Source organism: Carcharhinus amblyrhynchos, chromosome 5 (genome assembly GCF_965287045.1).
Source record: "Carcharhinus amblyrhynchos chromosome 5, sCarAmb.v2.hapA, whole genome shotgun sequence".
NCBI classification, from domain to species: Eukaryota; Metazoa; Chordata; class Chondrichthyes; order Carcharhiniformes; family Carcharhinidae; genus Carcharhinus; species Carcharhinus amblyrhynchos.
The window spans coordinates 37,017,591-37,039,722 of NC_137328.1; the positions used below are offsets into that span (position 1 = coordinate 37,017,591).

The 22,132-nt window shown below is 40.1% G+C and overlaps 1 protein-coding gene across 4 annotated transcripts in view; it reads right to left on the reverse strand.

The window, feature by feature from the left end:
* ncbp1 (nuclear cap binding protein subunit 1) overlaps window positions 1–22,132 on the reverse strand; it is a 79,686-nt gene that overhangs the window by 16,088 nt on the left and 41,466 nt on the right. For all 4 annotated transcript variants that reach the window (XM_080188664.1, XM_080188667.1, XM_080188666.1 and 1 more), the window contains 6 exons: window positions 17,758–17,855; window positions 16,390–16,453; window positions 14,610–14,720; window positions 11,701–11,765; window positions 5,099–5,161; window positions 459–533 (listed from right to left, as the gene is read on the reverse strand). In XM_080188664.1, the coding sequence (XP_080044790.1) occupies window positions 459–533; window positions 5,099–5,161; window positions 11,701–11,765; window positions 14,610–14,720; window positions 16,390–16,453; window positions 17,758–17,855 (476 nt within the window). The remainder of the gene's footprint in view (window positions 1–458; window positions 534–5,098; window positions 5,162–11,700; window positions 11,766–14,609; window positions 14,721–16,389; window positions 16,454–17,757; window positions 17,856–22,132) is intronic.

Genomic DNA, 22,132 nt, shown 5'->3' on the forward strand with positions numbered 1-22,132 from the left:
GGATGAGAATCTTGTATTAAAAAATTTCACTTGCTGGAATATGCAAGCAGTCTGGTTCAGACAGCACGGGAATTGAGTGCAGGACAGGCACGACGAAAGCTGAAAAGCTTCCAAGATCCACAAGCAGACGAACTGCCACAAGAGAAACTTGAAACAGGATGTCTCATAATAAAAACCCTCATTATTAATATAACCTTTCCTTAGCCAAATAGACAACAAAATTCCACAAGTAGCAACAATTAACTTCAGTTTACTCCCCTTCCCTCCCCCATTGTACAAATTACACATATACTTTGGAAACGTGTTGGATTTCTGAGGATTTTCTGTATTCCAGACATTTAATTACTTGTGCCCTTCAATTACACATCCAGCTTCCCTCATGACAAATTTAGCAGAGTTGATTTTGAAAATCCAATGCATAGAATCAGCATGGTTGATAAAAATCAAAAGTCATTTACCTCATACATTTCTCCAACACTTCACGCAAAAACTTTGGCTTAGCTTGATCAGGGTCCAGGGCCAAACAATCAGACCTGTTTATGCGTGTACGGTGGGATAAGGAGAGAAAAAGAGAAGACAATGAGTTATTTATGTGCTCCAGAACAAAGTCCAGAAAAATGCTTTAGAGCACAACCAGCTAAACTGCACCCAAGGGCAAGGCAGACACAACCCCAAAGCTTGTGGAGCTCGGTCATATCCAAATTTCTCTCTAATTTATCGATCTGTCTTGCTTGAATCTGGTGGCCTGTAGGCTTGGAATGTGTTAATTTTAGTGAACAAATTTTGAAGAACACAGATCTGTTGATACCAACAACTTACAACATACAGCAACTAGTGGGAGCAATTAAAACCGTGGATTAAATTTTGCCATCAGCGATGCAGCAATGGCCTCTGTGGCATGGCGTTCCCCATTCCTAACGTCAATTTGAATCTAGCACCAAGTCATGGGGGTTTCCAAGTGTCTAGCAAAGTGATGTAATCAAGCAAGGTTAGCAGCCAATCATATTGGAGTGTTCTCTCAGACTGCACACCTGGTAGTAAAAAAAACACTTAATCCCTTTTATTTTTTTGATAGTAAAATAAATGATTGGACATACATATAGGATGACGATAGAATTCAAAATATTGTGAACTTTAGTAAAAAATAAAATTGTAAAATAACTTAAGAAATTTGACACATTACAAAATTACTCCTTCAAGGATATGGAGGCTGTTTAGCAGTAATTCTGAGCAGCATGCTGTTAAAAAACCAGGTAGACCACATTCAACAAGGTGCAACTCTTTCAAAGTTTTTACAGTGAGACTAAAAGCTTAACATAGAATCACTGACAGCAGTATTTAGATTTCTGCATTTAACTGCATGTGTATGAACTCAAGAGGTCACTGTCAGTTTCACAGGAGTAATGATAACAAATGCTGACATCAAAATTCAGGCGTATTTGTGCCGCCCAAAGTTCAACAACATGTGAACAAATTTGCTTCTGTTCTTCCACTTTAGTGCTTGCTTCTGATTCCCCATTTGGTCAAGAAAATTGTGGTCCCAGTCCTTATTATTCAGTGCAATAGATCAATATATACAGACTATTCTCGCTCACCAAGACACTTAAAAAACATAATCATGTACAGGAATGCTACAAAAAATCCAGACAGAGAGTAAGTCTCAACGCAATGAATAAAGATCCTTAAGCAAACTGTAACCAATGGAGTAACGCTGGGATATCAATTGTTACAAGTCCTCGTCCCACTTTATGTCATTTCACTTTAAAGTCATGCAATCTTTTACAGCCGGTATTCCTACATATTGATCATTTTCCATTTAATATCACTCTGCTTATTGCAGGCCACTTTATGTTGTTGTTCCATGCATTGCCTCACATTGATGTGACACTGGGTTCCATGATTCAATCGGCACCATTTTGAAGTGCAATCGGTAAAATTGAAGCAAGAAAGAATACTGAAACCAAGTTTTTTTAAAAAAGGTATTGAAGCCTGAGCTACTCGTTTTTGTGAAGAAAAGGCTGATTTCTTGACTCAGCGAGCTGATTTTAATTTCACAACCTGCGTATGTGTGCTGTGCAGCTTTACAGTGGGTAAGCATGAGAGACCATTTTAAAGTCATTGACAGAGGGACATTTGCTACTTTATACATGTAAAATTGCTCCCCTTGGTCAGGGCTTGTCTGGGTGAAAATATAGGGTTTAGTTTTTACCCTTCAGGCCGCTAACTCTGCAACTTCTGATTAATTTTGGAGCCCGCCATCCCCCCAGAAAGTCTGGCCCTTGTTCAAGCTACAGCAGGTGAGGCACAAGCCATTTTAAAGATGGTGAGGGAGCCCAGCATATGCTTTAGGGATGTCCTGAAAGCATTCCTTAAGAGATCAAACATCATTGGGAACACGCAGAGGCAATATCAAGACAGTGGATGGAGTGCAAAAACCTCCATATAACTCATCCTACTGACCCTTCAAGGCAACAGCTGCCCACATGTGGCAGAGTTTGAAGACTGTCTCATCAGCCATCTGAGAACCTACTGAACCCAAGTGGAAACAAGTCATCTTAAATCCAAGAGTCTAGCCAAGTGAGACACTGGTGAATATTCTTGAATTTGAATCTATATAGCATTTATTTTATATTTATACTTAGTGATTTATTTTGTTTTGCAAGTTATTTATTTCAACTGGGAATGCACTGTACTGCACACGTATAGTATTTCAACTTGTACATTGGTCATAATTTTCAGGAATGCAATATAAACTTAGTGTTTTTATGATCTATGTTAATGACTTGGATGAAAGGATATTGTACTGTAGCCAAATTTGCTGACAATACAAAGATAGGTAGGAAAGCAAGTTGTGAAGAGAATAAAGAGTCTGCAAAGAGATTATAGATAGGTTCAATGAATGGGAAAAAAATTGGCACAATATTGGAAAATGAGATTTTCTACTCTTCCTGCTAAGGTGGACAAGTAAAATATTGTTTAAATGGAGAGACTGCAGAATGCTGCAGTACAGAGGGATTTTGGAGCCCCTGTACACAAAATGTTAGCATGCAGGTACAGCAAGTGGTTAGGAAGGCAAATGAAATGTTGGCCTTTATTTCTTGGCAGATTCCAGTCTCCACTCAAACAGAGAAAGCAACCTCTCTCTAAAGATGCCCAAAACAGGGAGAAGGGGGTAGAGAATAAAATAAGGAGGTCTTGCTACAATTATACAGGGCATTGTTGAGACCACAGCTAGAGTACTCTGTACAATTTGGGTCTTCTTGATTAAGTAGAGATATGCTTGCATTGGAAGCAGTTGAAAAAAGGTGTACAAGACTGACTCCTGGAATGAATAGTTCTCTTATGAGAAAAGATTGAACAGGTTATACTCAATGGAATTTAAAAGAATGAGGTGATCTTTTGTCATGATGCTGAAATATATTTGAGTAATGTTTCTTGTGCAAGATGTATTTGATGCACCAGGAGCTGTTTTGTCTGGATCCAACAACACTGTAGTTATTACAGTAATATAACTGATCTTAATTGATACAATGTTTGTTTTACACTGAACTAACGCAGGGTTGTTTTTTTTTGTGTTTTCCTGTGGAATATTACTGAGTACTGCTTGATTAGATTGATTGACAGGTAAAGTCATATGACTGGGTGGGATCAGGCTTTCACAGAGGACTTGAGGCAGTCTGTTTTTGGGGACCTTTAGGGAGAGGTTGCTTGTTCTGTTTGAGTGGAGACCGGAATCTGCCAAGAAATAAGTATTTTTCGACAAGGAGGGGGGGAGGCGGGGAGGGAGAGGGGGAGGGGGGGGAGGGAGAGGGGGGAGGGTGGAGGAGGCGGAGAGGTGGACTTGGAACTTAATCTGGCAGTTGCTGCATGAAAATTAGATGATAGTTGTCTGTCAGCATCATTCTCCAGGTGTGTCAAAACTCTGGAAATCTAGTATCTATGTAAGCATCTTTGATTTCAGTGCTAACGAAGAAAGAATTTGTCTATGTGGGTACGGCTAAATTGGAAAAATAAAGATAGTTAGTTGTTAAACATGACAAAGTATAATTCCTAAGTATTTTAATTCATATAAGTTATGCTAAATCTTTTTGTCATATTCTGTGTTCTTAAATAAAGTTTATTTTGACAAAAGCTTCCTAGTGGCTCACTTGAATCACATCTAGAGTGACACACCTTATGTTCACCCTAATGCCAAAATCAAATGTAAAAGTTAGGGTCTAGGCTAACTCTATAAAATACATAGGAGTTTCTGATCTGGTCCTTAACATCTTCCTGAAACAAAATTCTGAGGGTTTGACAGTCTTGAATTGAAAGCATCTTCTTCCTTGTGGGGGCAATGTATAGAATGAAAGAGCACAGTTGAAAGATGAGGATTTATTTTTCCCTCTCAGAGAAAATTAGACTTTGAAATTCTCTTCCAAAGACAACAGTGGAGGCAAAACTACCCAATGATGCAGGAACTCATGCCCTACATGCCACAGCAGAACACATCACAACAAATACAATCCTGCTCTTCTTTGACCCATGTTCATATGCAATTCCAGTATCTGTGACTAAGAAGTTATTAGGAGTTGGAACACACATTAATCTTCTCCAATGCAGAGAGGCACCAAAGCAATTTTCAACCAGCATCAACCTTAGAAAATCAGTTAACTCAGCCAACCTGATGGTGAAAGTCATAAGGACAATATACCTTTAATTTTGAATAATTACATTTCTTTTTCTTTACTTAGGTTTCACTGGGCCAGATACAAACTGAACAAGTAACCAGATTTCCAAGTTTCTGCCATGTTCTGGACAGCCACCAGATGGTGTGAAGAGCTGGTAGAAAAGGATTTATAATTTACAGCCCTACTTTCCTCAGTCAGTCAGGATGATCTCTTTCCTGGTAGCCGCTTGTCTGATTTGACCAAATTTGGACCTCAACCTAGTACCACCTTGCTGCACCAAGTACTTTGATTCTAACATCAGCACTTCCCTGTTACACAAAATTTAAAAAGGCACCAAGTCCAATATTGTAAATGTGTCCAGACTGTTGCCAGTAATCAGCCATCACATTAGGATTTGTCACAATCCACTGCAGAACCTGAATACTTACCAATCATCCCAGCTCCATCTGAATTGGAAGTTACTCAAATGATGAGAAAACCAGTTGATAAATCTGAAAAAGAACATTTGAATCATAGGTCAGACAATTACCAAAATTTGGGGTATATTGGGGGACAAAGGATTTCAAGGGAGGGGGTGTGGTGGTGGGTAAAAGAGAAAGAACAATTGGAGGAGAAGGAGAAGGAGGAAGTATTTTGCTATCTATTGTTGGGAAGAGCTGCCAGGCTCAGTCTGTCTGTAAAGGTCAGAAATATGGGTTGCTCTTTGTCCCCTGCAGATTAATCTTCAACTCGTTCTGAAGCATGGCAATGTAACAACTAAACATGTAACTATATTTCTGTTCTATTGCTGTGGATTGGATGTCTTGTAATGCAGTGGGTAGTGCCCCTACCTCTGGGTCAGAAACTCTGGGTTCAAGTCTCACACAGGACTTGACAGTCATGAAATGTGTTCTTAGTGTGGTGAAACTGGTTGAGGATCAGCTTGTAAATTGTTCCAATACACCTGATAACAGCAGGAATATTTTCTGGTCAGCCATACTACAGAAGGCGGCAACAGCAAACCTCTGCAGTATTTTGCCAAACATAATCATAGACCAGTGTCGTCAAAGCTCTCTTACACCTGGTGCCTGAAAGGAGGACTGCTGTGGAATCAACCCCAAAATTAATGGGCAATTTCAGACATTCCCAGCTACAACAGAAAAGGCCAGGCACACATCCCATCAAAACTGCTTGTGGGACTAAAGGGCAAAAATTCTTTGATTGGTAACAAATTCAACAGCCTGTTTTTTCAATGTAATAATCTAGCTTTTTGCAGAGATTTGCTCTGTTTACAGTATGGAAAACAACTACCAATTTGTTGCAAAAGCAAAGATGATTAGATTAAAAATGCCTCACTATCAAGTTGTCTCTGAGAGCCCGCTAATAATTCAAAATGTACCATTTTCTATTAAGGTGATTTAATAAAATGATGGGCGGGATTTTCCACATACCCTGAAACCAGAAAATCCCACCCGAGGTCAATGGACCTTTCCATGTTCTGTCTCTTGCCTGCTCCAATTCCTGTGGCGGCTGAAACAGGAAGATTCACCCCCATATTAATGAATCAATGTACTCTCGCCTCAAAACAAGCTTCACTCATGCTCCAGGTCTAACGGTGAAATGTAATGTGGGCAATGCCACCATTCATTTTGTGGCAGCAAAAAGAGTTTGCTCCAAAACGTCTAATATGAAAACACAGAGGCTGGCAATTTGCTGTTGTTATTAGTGATAATTGCCATAAGATTACTGTCCCAGAGCATTGGCAATTTAAGCAGCTTTGAAACAAGGCTAGCCTATGGCCAGCTAGTTCATCTGGCAATGGTTCAAAGCTGTTAGCTTGCTTTTTTCAAGAAGAAAATAAGTAAAAGCTCATAGAATCATACGGTGCAGAAGGAGGCCATTCAGCCCATTGAATCTGCACCCAATCACAATCCTAACGAGCTTCCATCCCTATAACATCATGCATCTACCCTAGCTAGTCCCCCTGACACCAAGAGGCAACTGAGGGTGGCCAATCCACCTAACCTGTACATCTTTGGACAGCGGGAGGAAACCAGAGCACCCGGAGGAAACCCATGCGGACATGGGGAGAAGGTGCAAACTGCACACAGACAGTGACCCAAGCCGGAAATCAAACCTGGATCCTTGGTGCTGTAAGGCAGCAATGCTAACCATTGTGTGCTACTGTGCCACCTGGAGTTAATCAATTTGTGTAGGTTCCCCATCTCCCATCTGTTTTGTAAATATAATTATTTTATCTTCAGTGATCTTTTCCATTTTGTAATTAATTCTTATTGTTTACTTCACATTGAAGATATCACTTTAATTTAATTCATATTTGTTCATAATCAAGATGATGTGAAAGGGCACCAGTGCTAAAACAAGGGCCGCTCATTAGTTGCAAATTAGAAATTGACTGGGTCAAGGATTAGAATAATTATGTTAAAATATTATGTTACAGTTTATTATACTGCATAATCCACGTGAAGGCCATCAGTTTAGGATAATCCACAGATGTTATTATAAGAAACTTGTCTGGATATTGCTCGTTCTAACTGCTAAGAACTAAAATATGGTGGGGAATTGAAACCAGTTATATTACGATATTTGCCAGATCAGTTTTTCAGCAAAATTGGATTTAATGCGGTGCTGTGTTTCCACTTTACGAGTAAATTTGTACAAATTTTTATTTGGAACATTTTTACGCAGAATAATCTAGCATTGGCCAGCACAAAAAATAAATTGAGGACAGAGCTTGGGGAAAACCACACTAACTACTGTAAACTTACATAAAGGAGGGCACGATAAGGTTGTCAACTGCCTTGCAATATCAATTTATTGCATATACATTTGTTTTCTTAATTTACTGGCAACTTATATCCAAATGAACAAACAATAGAAGAGGAGATTCAATCGTGGCTTTCGAAAGGAAACTGCAGAATTATCTAAATAGAAAACCTTTGCAGGGCTAAGGGAAAAAGATGACATACTGGGATTTGGTCTCTAAGGAAGATGAACTAAGTTACTACCAAGACATTTGGGACATGTGTAAGATTTGTGTTAATAGAGCCATGGGCAAAGTCAATTACTTGTCCTCTCTCTGACGTGGTAGTGAATGGAGTTTTAGATATTGCTTATTGCTCACACTGTGTCATTTTACATAACTCCACAAGATTTACACAGATTTACCTGAAAATGTATTAATCCGCAGTATATACAATGTTGAAATTATGACATGAATAAGAAACCTCCCCACTTCAATCACCACTGTATTGGGTCTGATGGGCTAGTGTCTGCCAAGTGCTGCTCTACTGCTCGTTCATTTGGGAATAAAAATTGAAACAAGCCTCTTTTATCAGCTGCCACTAAATTAAAGAAACAAATGTAAATGCAGTAAATTAATATTGTAAAGAAGATGGCACTGTCATCTTGTCCTCCTTTACCGGAGTTCACAATAGTTAGAGCTTGACAGGAGAAAAAAACACATACCGTATCCTCAATTTGTGTGCTGACTGATGCTGGATTATTCTATGCAATAATGTTTCAAATGAAACATTTGGACAAATTCGCCCTTTGGAAATGTATCACTGCATTAAAATCAACCTTGATGAAAAAACTGATCTAGCAAATATCCAAATATAACTACTTTAACTCTCCCAAAATCGTTTTATTTTTGACAGTTGCAATGAACAACATCCAGACAAGTTTCTTGTAACGTCTACAGATAGAGTTTCAAACCGATAGTCTCGGGGATTATGCAGTATAATGGTAAGCTGTAAAACATGTTCTAACATAATTTCTTAAATTCTCAAACCAATCATAGAACCATAGAAAATTACAGCTCAGAAACAGGCCCTTCTTGTCTGTGCGGAACCATTTTTTGCCTAGTCCCACTGATCTGCACTTGGACCATATCCCTCCACACCCCTCTCATCCATGAACCCGTCCAAGTTTTTCTTAAATGTTAAAAGTGACCCTGCATTTACCACTTTATCCAGCAACTCATTCCACACTCCCAACACTCTCTGCGTGAAGAAGCCCCCACTAATATTCCCTTTAAACTTTTCTCCCTTCACCCTCAACCTACGCCCTCAGGTTTTTCTTCTCCTCTAGCCTCAGTGGAAAAAGCCCGCTTGCATTCACTCTATCTATACTCATCAAAATCTTATACACCTCTATTAAATCTCCCCTCATTCTTCTACGCTCCAGGGAATAAAGTTCTAACCTATTCAATCTCTCTCTCTGTAACTCAGCTTCTCAAGTCCCGGCAACATCCTTGTGAACATTCTCTGTACTCTTTCAACCTTATTTACATCCTTCCTGTAACTAGGTGACCAAAACTGTACACAATACTCTAAATTCGGCCTCACCAATGCCTTATATAACCTTACCATAACACTCCAACTTTTATACTCGATACTCCAATTTATAAAGGCCAATGTACCAAAAGCACTCTTTACGGCCCTATCCACCTGTGACGTCACTTTTAGGGAATTCTGTACTTGTATTCCCAGATCCCTCTGTTCAACTGCACTCTTCAGAGTCCTACCATTTACCCTGTACGTTATACTTTGGTTTGTCCTTCCAAAGTGCAATACCTCACACTTGTCTGCGTTAATTCCATTTGCCATTTTTCAGCCCATTTTTTCTAGTTGGTCCAAGTCCTCTGCAAGCTTTGAAAACCTTCCTCACTGTCCACTACACCTCCAATCTTTGTATCATCAGCAAATTTGCTGATCCAATTTACCACATTATCATCCAGATCACTGATATAGTTGACAAACAACAATGGGCCCAACATCGGTCCCTGCGGCACTCCACTAGTCACAGGCCTCAGAGAAGCAATCCTCCACAACCATTCTCTGGCTTCTTCCATTCAGCCAGTGTCTAATCCAATTTACTACCTCTCCATGTGTACCTAGCGATGGAACCTTCCTAACTAACCTCCCATGAGGGATCTTATCAAAGGCCTTGCTGAAATCCAGGTAGACAACATCCACCACCTTACCTTCATCCACTTTTCTAGTAACCTCCTCAAAAAACTCTAGATTGGTCAAACATGACCACACACAAAGCCATGTTGACTCTCCCTAATATATCCCTGTCTATCCAAATATTTATAGATCCTATCCCTTATCACACCTTCCAATAACTTGCCAACCACTGATGTCAAACTTACGTGCCTATAATTTCCCAGATTTATTTTGGATCCTTTTTTAAAGCAACAGAACAACATGAGCCACCCTCCAATCATCCGGCACCTCCCCCGTGAATACTGACATTTAAAATATGTCTGCCAGGGCCTCTGCAAGTTCAACACTAGCCTCCCTCAAGGTTTGTGGGAATACCATGTCCGATCCTGGGATTTATCACTCTGATTTGCCTCAAGACAGCCAGCACCTCCTCCCGTGATCTGTAAAGGTTCCATGACCTCCCTACCCATTTGCCCTATTTCCGTAGACTCCATGTCCGTTTTCTCAGTAAATACGGATTACCGGTTTACCATTCTGGTCTTCAAGAGGACCAATTTTATCCCTCACTATCCTTTTGCTTCTTACATACCTATAGAAGCTTTAGGTATATAAAACCTTGGGATTTTCCTTTACTCTGACTGCCTCAGGACTTCTTTTAGCCCTCCTGATTTCCCTCTTAAGTAGCTTCTTGCACTTTTTATACTCCTCGAGCATCTGATCTGTCCCTTGCTGCCTGTAGATTCCATACAATCAACTTCTGATTGTGACTATTGAATGGCCCTTGTTTTGGCACTGATGTCCTTTCTTGATTATAAACGAATTAAATTAAAATATCTTCAATGTGAAGTAAGGGATACAAAATAACAACAAAGCAAAAAAGATCACCTCAGGTAAAAGAAGAACAAAGATTTTTCTTAAACTAAGGGATTTAATTAATTGATTAGTATTTGCTTTATTTATCTTGTAAACAGCAAGATGACTGCTATTGATCTACTGCCAGCTGAAATAGCTGGCTCTGGGTTAGCTTTGGCTAAAATCAGATCTAAGTTAGGTCAGGATGTAGTTTTCCCCCCAAGAGAATAGCAGACCTTTGGAACAAGCTGCTGGTTCATGCGGTGGACAGCAATTCAGGAGAGCTGCTTCTGGCTAAGAAAGGCATCAAGTCATACAAACAGTAGATATTTTGGTGAATTCAGAGCCAGAGTGATCTCCCAGGTTACTTCTGAACAGCTAGATGGGTTAAGGAGGAATTTTCCATATTTTTATTCCTCAAATTGATCTCAGTTTTTACCTAGCTTTTTCTCTCTTCCAGGTGATCACATTGTTGTGAACGCACTGGAGAGTGTGTGTACATTATGATTGACAAGGTATTAATTGTGTAGAGCAGGCTAGATGCACCAGAAGGTATTTAATTGTCCTTTATTGTTCACATGTCCACTTTGCTTTGCTAGCCTAAAAATGGTAAATATAGCTATGGTGCCACTAATGCCACCAGACCTTGCATAAGCAGGTAATCCTCGTATCTGAGCACAATAGTTTTAAGTACCCAACAGGCCATCTAATACAAGGTGTCAAGGATGATAACCAACTTTGATGCTATCCTCAACTGACATGCACACACATGCATTTTCCAATGGAGTCAGAAGCCAATCATGGATAGAAGAAATTAAACTAATTTATTCCTTATTATTCAGGGAGATTAAACATCTCCGGTGGAATTCGAACCCCACTTATTAATTGTCAATCTAGCACAGAATAGATGATTAATATTAGTACATTCCTGGAATGTGTTGTGCAGTAACACACCACACAGTGGGCATTTATCAATGATACTAGATAAATCCATAACCAATTACCTCAAAACATGTAAACATAGGAAAAAGAGGGATAGCAATTATCTCCCTTTTTAAAATGATTGTGATAATTGGGTTAAACACATTTTTCCTTGAATTAAGTTTCTTAAGTTATAGAACTGTTACTAACAATTATTTGTTAATCTTGATCTGGACCATACAATATGCAAGAATCAACACCCAAAACTGCTTTTACTAACAAATTAGAACTGATGATAAAGTTACCTGTCTATGCAAATTGTATTCATCGTATCGATTCTCATATATAGCATCTCCGTGGCTTGCGCAAGCTGAGATTTGCCAGTTAAGCAAAATATGAAACACACATCAGAAAATTACAGTAACAAAGGACAATTACAAAGGGCCTTTTCCATGTAATACGTGGTTATGATCTGAAATGCACTGCCTAAGTGTGGTGGAGACAGATTTAGTCATGGCTTTCAAAAGAGAATTGGATAATTATTTGAATAGAAAACATTTTCAGGGCTAAGCGGAAAAGGCGAAAAATGGGATTAGCTGACTTATTCTTGCAGAAAATGGACATGGCATGTTGATTTTAAGCTTATCAATTTGTGAAGAGAAAACTTAATAGTCCTACAATCGCACTGAAATCACTCATAGTAGCTATTATCTGGTGAGTCAATAATTTCATTTTTACATCAATTTATAGGTGTTCTGTAACAGTAAATTCATTATGCTGTACAATTTTAGGGATCCATCTAATTTTTAGTTTCACAGGTAGGCTTACATTAACACCGCAATGAAGTTACTGTGAAAATGCCTTAGTCGCCATACTCCAGTGCCTATTCGGGTACACTGAGGGAGCACTTAGCATACTCAATCCATCTAAGCAGCATGTCTTTCGGATTGCAATACTCAATTTTCCAACACTGCTAATGCAGCTTTGTTAGAATGGTCTTCTACAGTTTTACGACCAAAGTTGCTGATTGTAATCTTAATAAACATTTTGAACAATTTTAATCTTTTAACTAGAGACAAAATATTCCTAATTAGCATATGTCAATACTACATATGAAACATAAATCACATCATAGCACATAATAAAGCTTTTCTATTAGGATCTATGGCACAGAGATCATCCTGACATCCATTTTAATCCTGCTATGAATCAGTTTCTCTCAGCTGGGATAGTGTCCCTCAATGATTCTGGGATAGGAAGAGGAAATTGGACATCATCCCAAGGTCCTGATTGGTAATCAGGGACCCTTGCAGAAGAGCAAGTATGTTTCTGCACCCATATAAAAGTGCTTGCTTGTGATGACTAACCCATTAAAATGAATAGCCATGGATCACAGGGAAAGGACTGAAGGGTCACAATTATTCAGAAAACCACATCCTAATTGGGGGATGGGGAAGAACTACTAAGCAGAGAAATAAATAGTACGTTTCTCACTTAACATTTATTACTTAACATTTATTAATATCCATGGTTCCAACAAAGTGAACTGAAATTTCAAATTTCACAACTCATGCCTGAACTGCTGAGTGTTTCCAGTTTTGTTTATAATTACCATATCCATTGTTGTGGCTATCCAACATTTAATGAGAACTATAATAAGGAGGGACTGTCCAATTGAACTTTATTTGTATCACAACTTATCATGCTTCAGAATCATCTCAAAGTGCTTCACAGGCTAGGATTTGAAGCTCGTGCAGTTCAAATAGTCAAAACCAAGAACAGTGGAAAGATTTTAGAAATCTTAAAGTATTTCTCTGCTTTAGGATCAAGGAACAAATTTCACCCTCAGAAAGTCTACGTGTTTTAATGGAGTATAGAACATAGAACATTACAGCGCAGTACAGGCCCTTCGGCCCTCGATGTTGTGCCGACCTGTGGAACCAATTGAACGACCCTCTAACCTAAACTATTCCAATGTTATCCATTTGCCTATCCACTGACCATTTGAACGCCCTTAAAGTTGGTGAGTCCACAACTGCTGCAGGCAGGGCATTCCACGCCCTTACTACCCTCTGAGTCAAGAACCTACCTCTGACATCCTTCCTATAACTACCACCCCTTAATTTAAAGCTACGTCCCCTCGTGTTAGCCATCACCATCTGAGGAAAAAGGCTCTCACTGTCCACCCTATCTAATCCTTTGATCATCTTGTATGCCTCAATCAGGTCACCTCGTAACCTTCTTCTAATGAAAATAACCTCAAGTCCCTCAGCCTTTCCTCATAAGACCTTCCCACCATACCAGGCAACATCCTGGTAAACCTCCTCTGCACCCTTTCCAATGCCTCCACATCCTTCTTGTAATGCGGCGACCAGAACTGTACGCAATATTCCAAGTGCGGCCGCACCAGAGTTTTGTACAGTTGTAACATGACCTCACGCCTCCAAAATTCAATCCCTCTAACAATAAAAGCTAACACACCATACGCCTTCTTAACAACCTTATCAACCTGGCTGCCAACTTTCAGGGAGCTATGCACATGTACCCCGAGATCTCTCTGCTCGTCAACATTACTAAGAGTCCTTCCATTAGCCCTATATTCTGTACTCCTGTTACTCTTACAAAAGTGAATCATTTCACACTTTTCCATATTAAACTCCATTTGCCACTTCTCGGCCCAGCTGTGCAGCTTATCTATGTCCCTCTGCAAACTGTAACATACATCCTCACTGTCTACAACTCCTCCAACTTTGGTGTCATCAGCAAATTTACTAATCCATCCTTCTACACCCTCATCTAGGTCATTTATAAAAATGACAAACAGCAGTGGCCCCAAAACAGATCCTTGAGGTACACCTATATGCTTGAATGGTGCATACACGTGTAGGAAAGACATCAAAACCAATGTATTGCAACAATATCCAACATGAAATAACTCCTACAAGCTAATTAGTTAGGGAACTCTGAAGTGTAAATTTGAGTTTCTCAAGTCACTCATTAGTGCAAACATTATGGCTCCTGAAGCAGAACAGTGGAAAAGATGGGTCTCCTTGTGATGGGAAAACAATTATGACAACAATCCATACAACTTGTGAACATTACTAAACAAATAGGAAGAGCATTTGTACTGAAAGTACTCTCCCCTGTGCTTTTTCCTGAATATTAGCATTGAGTCAATGGTTCTTTCAAATAACTGATATTGACAAAAGGATACCACTTGTGGTAAAGAGCCAGGCTGCAACTTGCAGAGTTCAATCAACAGTGTTGTGTACATGACCTCAATGTGAGGGGGTAAAGGCAACTGAAAAAGTTCTCCGAAGACAACCTGCAAAACAATCATTAGCACCATTGAAAAAGCACTTGTAGTTTACCAGAAGTGAACAAAATATAAAAGCAACAGCTTCAACATGTTTATTGAATCGCAACTATCTCGGGACCTTGGAAACTCCATTCTCCCAGCAAAAGCATCAATGGCAAAACTGTCAAGCAATAGATGACAAAATGTCAGTTTCCTTTTGTAATACGTATACATATACTGTGAGGCACTTTAATACTTAAGGCTGCACCACACTAGCCAACAGGACCAAGGTTTCTAACAAGAATGTACCACTAAAATGATAAATAAAGTCATGCTAAAGAAACCACTAGGGGAATAACATGCAACCTTACACTATAAAAACATGTTCTGATTGTAGAACCATAGAATGTGCAAGACAGTAGATCATTTGGCTCAGTGGGGCTCTCTGGTAGAGCTATCTACTAGTTCCATTCCCTTGCTTTTTTCCTATAAATTGTTTTCATTCATGTATTTCTGTTTTGAAAGTTACTACTGAACCCACTTACATCACTTTTCCAGATCACAATATCTCAGTGTAAAAAGAAAGTTTTTCTTCATGTGACCTGTGCATCATTTCTCAATCACCTTAAATGTGTCTTTTCTGGTTTTGACCCTTCTGTCACAGGATATAGCTTTTCTTACTTACTTGACCATTGCCCTTCATGATTTTGAACATCACTTTCAAGTTGCCTCTCCAACTTCTCTATTCTAAGGAGTTTACCAGTTTTTTTTAGCCACCCCACAGAACTGAAGTTTCCCAACTTTAGTATCATTTCTAGTAAAGTTTTCCTGCATTCTCTCCAAGGCCATACTGCAACATCCTTCCAAAAGTGTGGCGCCTAGGTTTGAAAATAATACTCCAGTTGAGGCATAACCAATGTTTCAAAAAGATTTAACAGCCTTCTCACTTTTGTACTCTATTCTTGTACTAAGAATAGAAGCTAAGAATCCATACGCATTTTTTAAAAAACTGCCTTCTCTATTTGTCCTGCTGCCTTCAAAAATTTGTGTATCTACTTCAGCTAAATGGTACAGGAAACGGTACCATTTAAAGTTTATAATGTTCTCCTCATTCTTCCCACCAAAATACATCACCTCATAGCTCCAAATTTAGTTTAATCTGCTGTATGACTACCCACTTCACCAGTCTTCCTGACATGTCCCTATCCTCCTTTTGATAACTACATTTCCCAGTTATGACATTTGCAAACTTTAACGTCCTGTACATGCAAGCCCAGCTCATTAAGTTATGTCAAAAAGAGTACTGATCCCATCACTAATCACCAGGGAATACCACAGCACTCTTCCCTTCTGTTCAATAAGCAACAGTTCACTGTTTTCTGTCCTTTAACCAATTTTGTGCCCCTCCTGCCATTGTACCTTCAGTCCCTTGAGCTTTTCTTTCAGCAAAGACTTAGCATACATTTAGCATGTCTGAGGCTTTATTCAGCATCAGAACACTGGAGAGGTTTCTAACATATGGCTTAATTTGAACAGCTCACACAATCTCTTGTACAGTAAAGTGAAAATTTTATAGAAATTAGACTATTTGTATTTTTTAAACTTCACTTCTATCTGACTAATTTTTTATATTAGAGAATGAAATCTGCAGTAAGATAAAATGCAAGTTATCAACTTCCATTAAAAAGGCACACACCTCCACTATATGGTAATTCAGAGGAATCTTGTTTTTTCCAGGATAGCTAAGCAGCTGTGCAGCACTGTCAGAGAGAAGAAAAATCAGCCAAGGCAATTTAAGGTAAGACAATAGAAATATAAATTACTAATGTCACAACATTATACTCAGAATCATGATTATTATGATGTTATATGTCAGTGGCCCAGAAAATGAAGAGTTTACATTCTTTCGCAGGCCAAATTTAACAAGTTAAAATCAACTTACTTCATCTAGCTTGCCATTTCAATATCAAGATCAGTCACTAAACATTAATGAATGAGCTAAGATAAAGGACCATCGCTGATTGGAAGTCCTAGTTAATAGCAGATAAATAGACAAATCATTTTTGAATTTCTCCTTTCTCTTCGCATCACATCATATTCAACAAGATCTGAAAAACATCAGGCTTTGGCTAACAAAGAGCAAGTAATATTTGTGCCCCATAATTGTCAGTCAATAACCATGTCCAACAAAGGCGAATTTACCCATCTCTCCATGACAATCAATGGCATTATCATCGCTGAATTTCCCCCACCATCAATATTTTAAGGGTTACCAGTGATCACAAACTGATCTGGACCAGCCATATAAATGCTGTGACTACAACAGCAGATAGGAAACTGGGGATTCTGCACTGAGTAATTCACCTCCCGACTCCCCAGATCCTATCCATCATCTACAAGGCACAGTCAGGAGTAAGAGAGAATATTCTCCACTTGCCTGGATGAATAAGCACCAATAACAGCTAAGAAGCTCCATACTATCTAGGGCAAAGCTGTTCTCTTGATCAACGTCTACCACAAACATTCAATCTCTCTACCACTGGCACGTGTGGCAGCAGTGTGTACCATCTGCAAGATACACTGTTGCTATTTGCGAGGCTCTCTTTTGACAGCACCTTCCAGATGCACAACCTCTACCACCTAGAAGGCCAATACATGCATTGGGAACATCTCCACCTGCAAGTTCCCCTTCAAGACAAAGGCAATCATAACTTTGAACTATAATCACCATTTATTTATTTTGAATGGGTAAAAATCCTGGAACTCCCCTGCTAACACTGTGGGTGTACCTACACCATACGGACTGCAGCAGTTCAGGAAGGTGGCTCCCAACAACCTTCTTGATGGCAGTTAGTGTTGGCAATAAATTCTGGACTTGCCAGTGATGCTCACATGCCATGAAGGAATTTTAAAAATAGTAGCTATTTCCTGCTTTTTAAATTTTTAACTATTTGCATTACTTGACACTATTTGCATTACATATGCTTACACCTTAAATCTGATAATACTCTCCCTCCTCCACCAAGAAAATGTGACCACAGTACTGAAACAATGCAAACGTTACCATGTCTTTCTTTCCTTCCAATGAGACTTGATGATGCAGTGCAGATTTTCCTCAATTACAAATCTCTCAACAGAGTGACTACCAGGCATTACTGGGCCCTAAAGGAAGAGATAACAGTTTAGGTGTCAAATTTATCTTAATGTTCAGTGTCCAGGTAACCAAAAGAAATAAAGACAATCGACTGGCAATAAAATTTGGTACTTGAATTGTAATTAGAAGGTTAGGCAATTGATGTCCAATAAAACTGCAATCCCACATTCTGAACAACTTCTATAACAGACAGAAAATATCTTGCACCCCAACACATTTCAGTCTTTTGAGATATTCTACAAAACAAATATGTTACAATAATGGAAATATCTCATTGCAAGAAATGATCACCAAATGACGACATTTTAAGCATACAAAACTAGTATAGAAGAGAAAGGGAATTAGGAAGCTTAAAGAGTAATTTAAAGGACAAATTTAGATGGGGGAAGTCAGGGAAAATGCAACACCAGCATTGCAATTTTTGCTAAATCAGACTGTATACCTGGACACAAGTGACATAAGTACTTTAAATATAAGCACCGAGTGACATTGAGCAAATTGATAAATTGAATCATAATCATGGTCATTAGCAGAATTGAATAAGCACACCTGCAGTTAAAACAAAATACCCCAACTAATGATCCTAAAGCTGTCCAAAACTCTGCTGCCAGCAATCTAATACACACCAAGTTTCTCTTGGCAACGAACCCTCTGTTCGCTGAATAACATGGCCCCAGATGACTACAAGCAGCTCATGCCACAAGGTTGTTTTCACAGGAAATAAGTGAAACTTCAGGACCACAGTGCTCATCTCCCTGAACTAGGAAGAGATGGAAAATTGTCTGCTTTACCTCCCTGGCCAGCAGATTGGAGTTGACAGGGATTCCATCAACAAGACATACATCAATCTCAGAAAAAAAAGTAAAGATGACACAAATCATCATTTGCAGAAAGAATGGGCCACCCTCATGAAAAAACGCCACAGCCAGCAGACCTGAGGAAAAAAAAAATTCCTCTCAGAAATCTGGCCAGTTAAAAAGTCCAGATTGTCATGCTCGGCGAGAGTCTCAGATTACAGGAGGATGGTCAACAGGAGGAAACTGGCAGTGTTACAAATTTATTTGGAGTAGCCATGGAAAAAAAAAATGGTGTGAAGCTGGGTTAAATTTTGTTGTTATGAACCATCTCATCGGTAAACTGACATGCCTTTCTAAGGTGTTAGTGATAGCCTGATGCTGCTTAAATTTCCCCCTTCGTGACATTAGGCAAACAACTCTCAATTTGTAAACCCATATCTTGACCGACCCTAAATGAAATCAAAGGTAAGTTGTATGAAGTCTTCCATTCCTTAACTGTTGCTTTGCTAAAGTCAAACAGGCCAATCATTCTTGGCAACTCCAATGCAAAAGTTGGTGCGGGTCACCAAGTGTGGAAAGGGGTCTCTGGAAAAAGGGGCTGGGATTGAAACAACAATTGTCTCTTCACTGAAGATAAATGCTCATAAGCGGTACAGTGGCACAGTGGTTAGCACTGCTACCTCACAGCACCAGGGATCCAGGTTTGATTCCAGCACTGGATGACCATCCACGTGATGTTTGCACTTTTCTCCCTGTGTCTGTATGCGTTTCCTCCAGGTGCTCTGGTTTTCTCCCACAATCCAAAGACGTGCACGTTAGGTGGATTGGCCGTGCTAAATTGTCCCTTAACTTCCCAAGATGCTGTGTCGGAGTTAGTGCAGACTTGATGAGCAAAATGGCCTTCTTTTGCGTTGTAGGGATTCTATGCTTCTTAACCACGAACACAATTTTCCACCTCCTTAATCACAACACATCTTGGATGCACTCCTGGTCTACGCATTGGCATTTAATCACTATCATCACTAGCCAGGAAGATGGGTAGAATGTGTGTGTAATGAGAGTGATGCATGGTGCTGACTTCTCATTGTCTTATAATTTCAAAGCTAAACATTAAGATCCATATTCCTAGATACCCCTAGGGCACGAAGATCCAAAAGCATCTCAGTCATTAAGAATCTCTCCAAGTGTTGCATGTGTACAGCGAATTTGGACCATCACTACAACGAGGATGACTGAGTGACTTTCAGGGATATAATGTACTCCATTGCTCTAGAGGTCCCTGGTCCTATTCCTGTAAGCATCAAGGCTGGCTTGATGAAAATAATGAGAATACAGGAATTACTGGAGGAGAAACATTGATTGGAACTTTCTGAATGCTCATGCAGGCTGGATCGTCTGGTCCCTCTATGGCGTGCCCAGGCCTTGGGTTTCAAGACAGCGAGGGGCACATTTGATGGGGGACTCCATTGACAGTGGTGGGACCAGGCAATCCCACCACCAGCCAAGAGACAACCTACCGTTGCTGCAAAGCATGCATGGTGTGTGTGTTCGCGTGGTGGGGTGGGGGGAATGCCTCTACAAGTTTAAGTCAGTGACCAGTCATTACTAACCAAGCACTATGCCTACTGAAACACCTTCAGGACTGTTGGCTACAAGACACTTGGCTAAAATCAGAGGTGGCTGAACTTCAGACATATGCAGACTACAAAGGCTGCAAGAAATTCTACAATGCTCAGAAATCTGTCCATGGGCTCCAGACTACTGGTTCATTGCCACTCCTCAGCATCAAATGATCAACACTGTTAACAGAAAAGGCCCCAATTCTGGAAAGATGGGCAGAGCTATTTAATCACATCCTTAAAAAGCCTTCATCTATCAACAAAGCAGCAATGACCAGGCTGCCATAGACTACCATTAAATGATCTCTTAAGAACATAAGAACATAAGAAATAGGAGCAGGAGTAGGCCATCTAGCCCTTCGAGCCTGCCCCGCCATTCAATAAGATCATGGCTGATCTGTTGTGGCTCAGTTCCACTTTCCCGCCCTCTCCCCATAACCCTTAATCCCCTCTCTTATCAAGAACCCATCAACCCGCTTCTCAAAAATATTTAGCGAGGCAGCCTCCACCACTTCAACGGGCAGAGAATTCCAGAGATTCACCACCCTTTGAGTGAAGAAGTTCCTCCTCAACTCCGTTCTAAACCGCCTCCCCTTTATCTTGAGGCTGTGCCCCCTAGTCCTACTGTCTTTTTTGAGCGAGAAGAGTCTCTCCACCTCTATCCTATCCATCCCATTCATCATCTTATACGTCTCAATGAGATCTCCCCTCATTCTTCTAAACTCTAACGAGTACAAGCCTAGTTTATTCAGCCTCTCCTCATAGCTCAATCCCCTCAACTCCGGTATCAGCCTAGTAAACCTCCTCTGCACTCCCTCCAGGGCCAAAATATCCTTGCGCAGGTGCGGCGCCCAAAACTGCACACAGTACTCCAGCTGCGGCCTCACCAATGCCCTATACAGCTGCAGCAAGACCTCCCTACTTTTATATTCAATCCCCCTCGCTATGAAGGCCAGCATCCCATTCGCCTTCCTGACCACCTGCTGCACCTGCAAGCTGGGTTTTTGCGACTCATGCACAAGGACCCCGAGGTCCCTCTGCACCGTCGCCTGCTGCAGTTTTTCGCCACGTAAGTAATAGTCCTTCCTACCATTCTTCCTACCAAAGTGGACCACCTCACACTTGCCAACATTAAATTCCATCTCTTGACAATCTTCCAGTTAGAAACACAATCAAACTCCTGTTTCGTGGCAAAGCTCGATGTAATACCAGCTGAGGTCTACAGGCTGGAAGTCAATGTCTAATCACAAGACTCATTGAACTCTGGAGCAAGGAACCATCCTGCAAGAAACAGTAATGCAACCATGGCCCATTGAAGAACTTGAGCAGGACTATGCAATTCAGGCCTTTGAGCCTGCTTTGTCATTCAATGCGAACAGCTGATTTCATCTCAACTTCATCTCCACCTTCCTGCCGGCTCCCCATAACTCTTCATCCCTTTGCTAATTAAAAACCTATTTATCACTCCTTAAATTTGTTTAGTGCTCCAGCATCCACTGCACTCTGGCATGAATTCCACAGATTACTTTAACTGAAGTAATTCATCCACATTTCTGTTTTAAATCTGCCACCTTAGTCTAAAACTATGGCCTCTCATTCAAGAATGTCCAACAAGAGGAAACATCTGCCCGTCTACTCTGCTAGTTCCCTTTGGCATCTTGTATATCTCAATTAGATCTTCTCTCATTCTTCTAAATTCCAGCGAGTATAGACCAAAACTGCTTATTCTCACCTAATAAGACAGGTTCTCCATTGCTGGAATCAAGCTAGTGAATCTTCTCTGAACCATTTACCTTTTTCCTCAAATAACAGGACCAAAAGTGTGTGCCGTACTCTAGATGTGGCCTCGCCAATGCCCTATACAGTTGC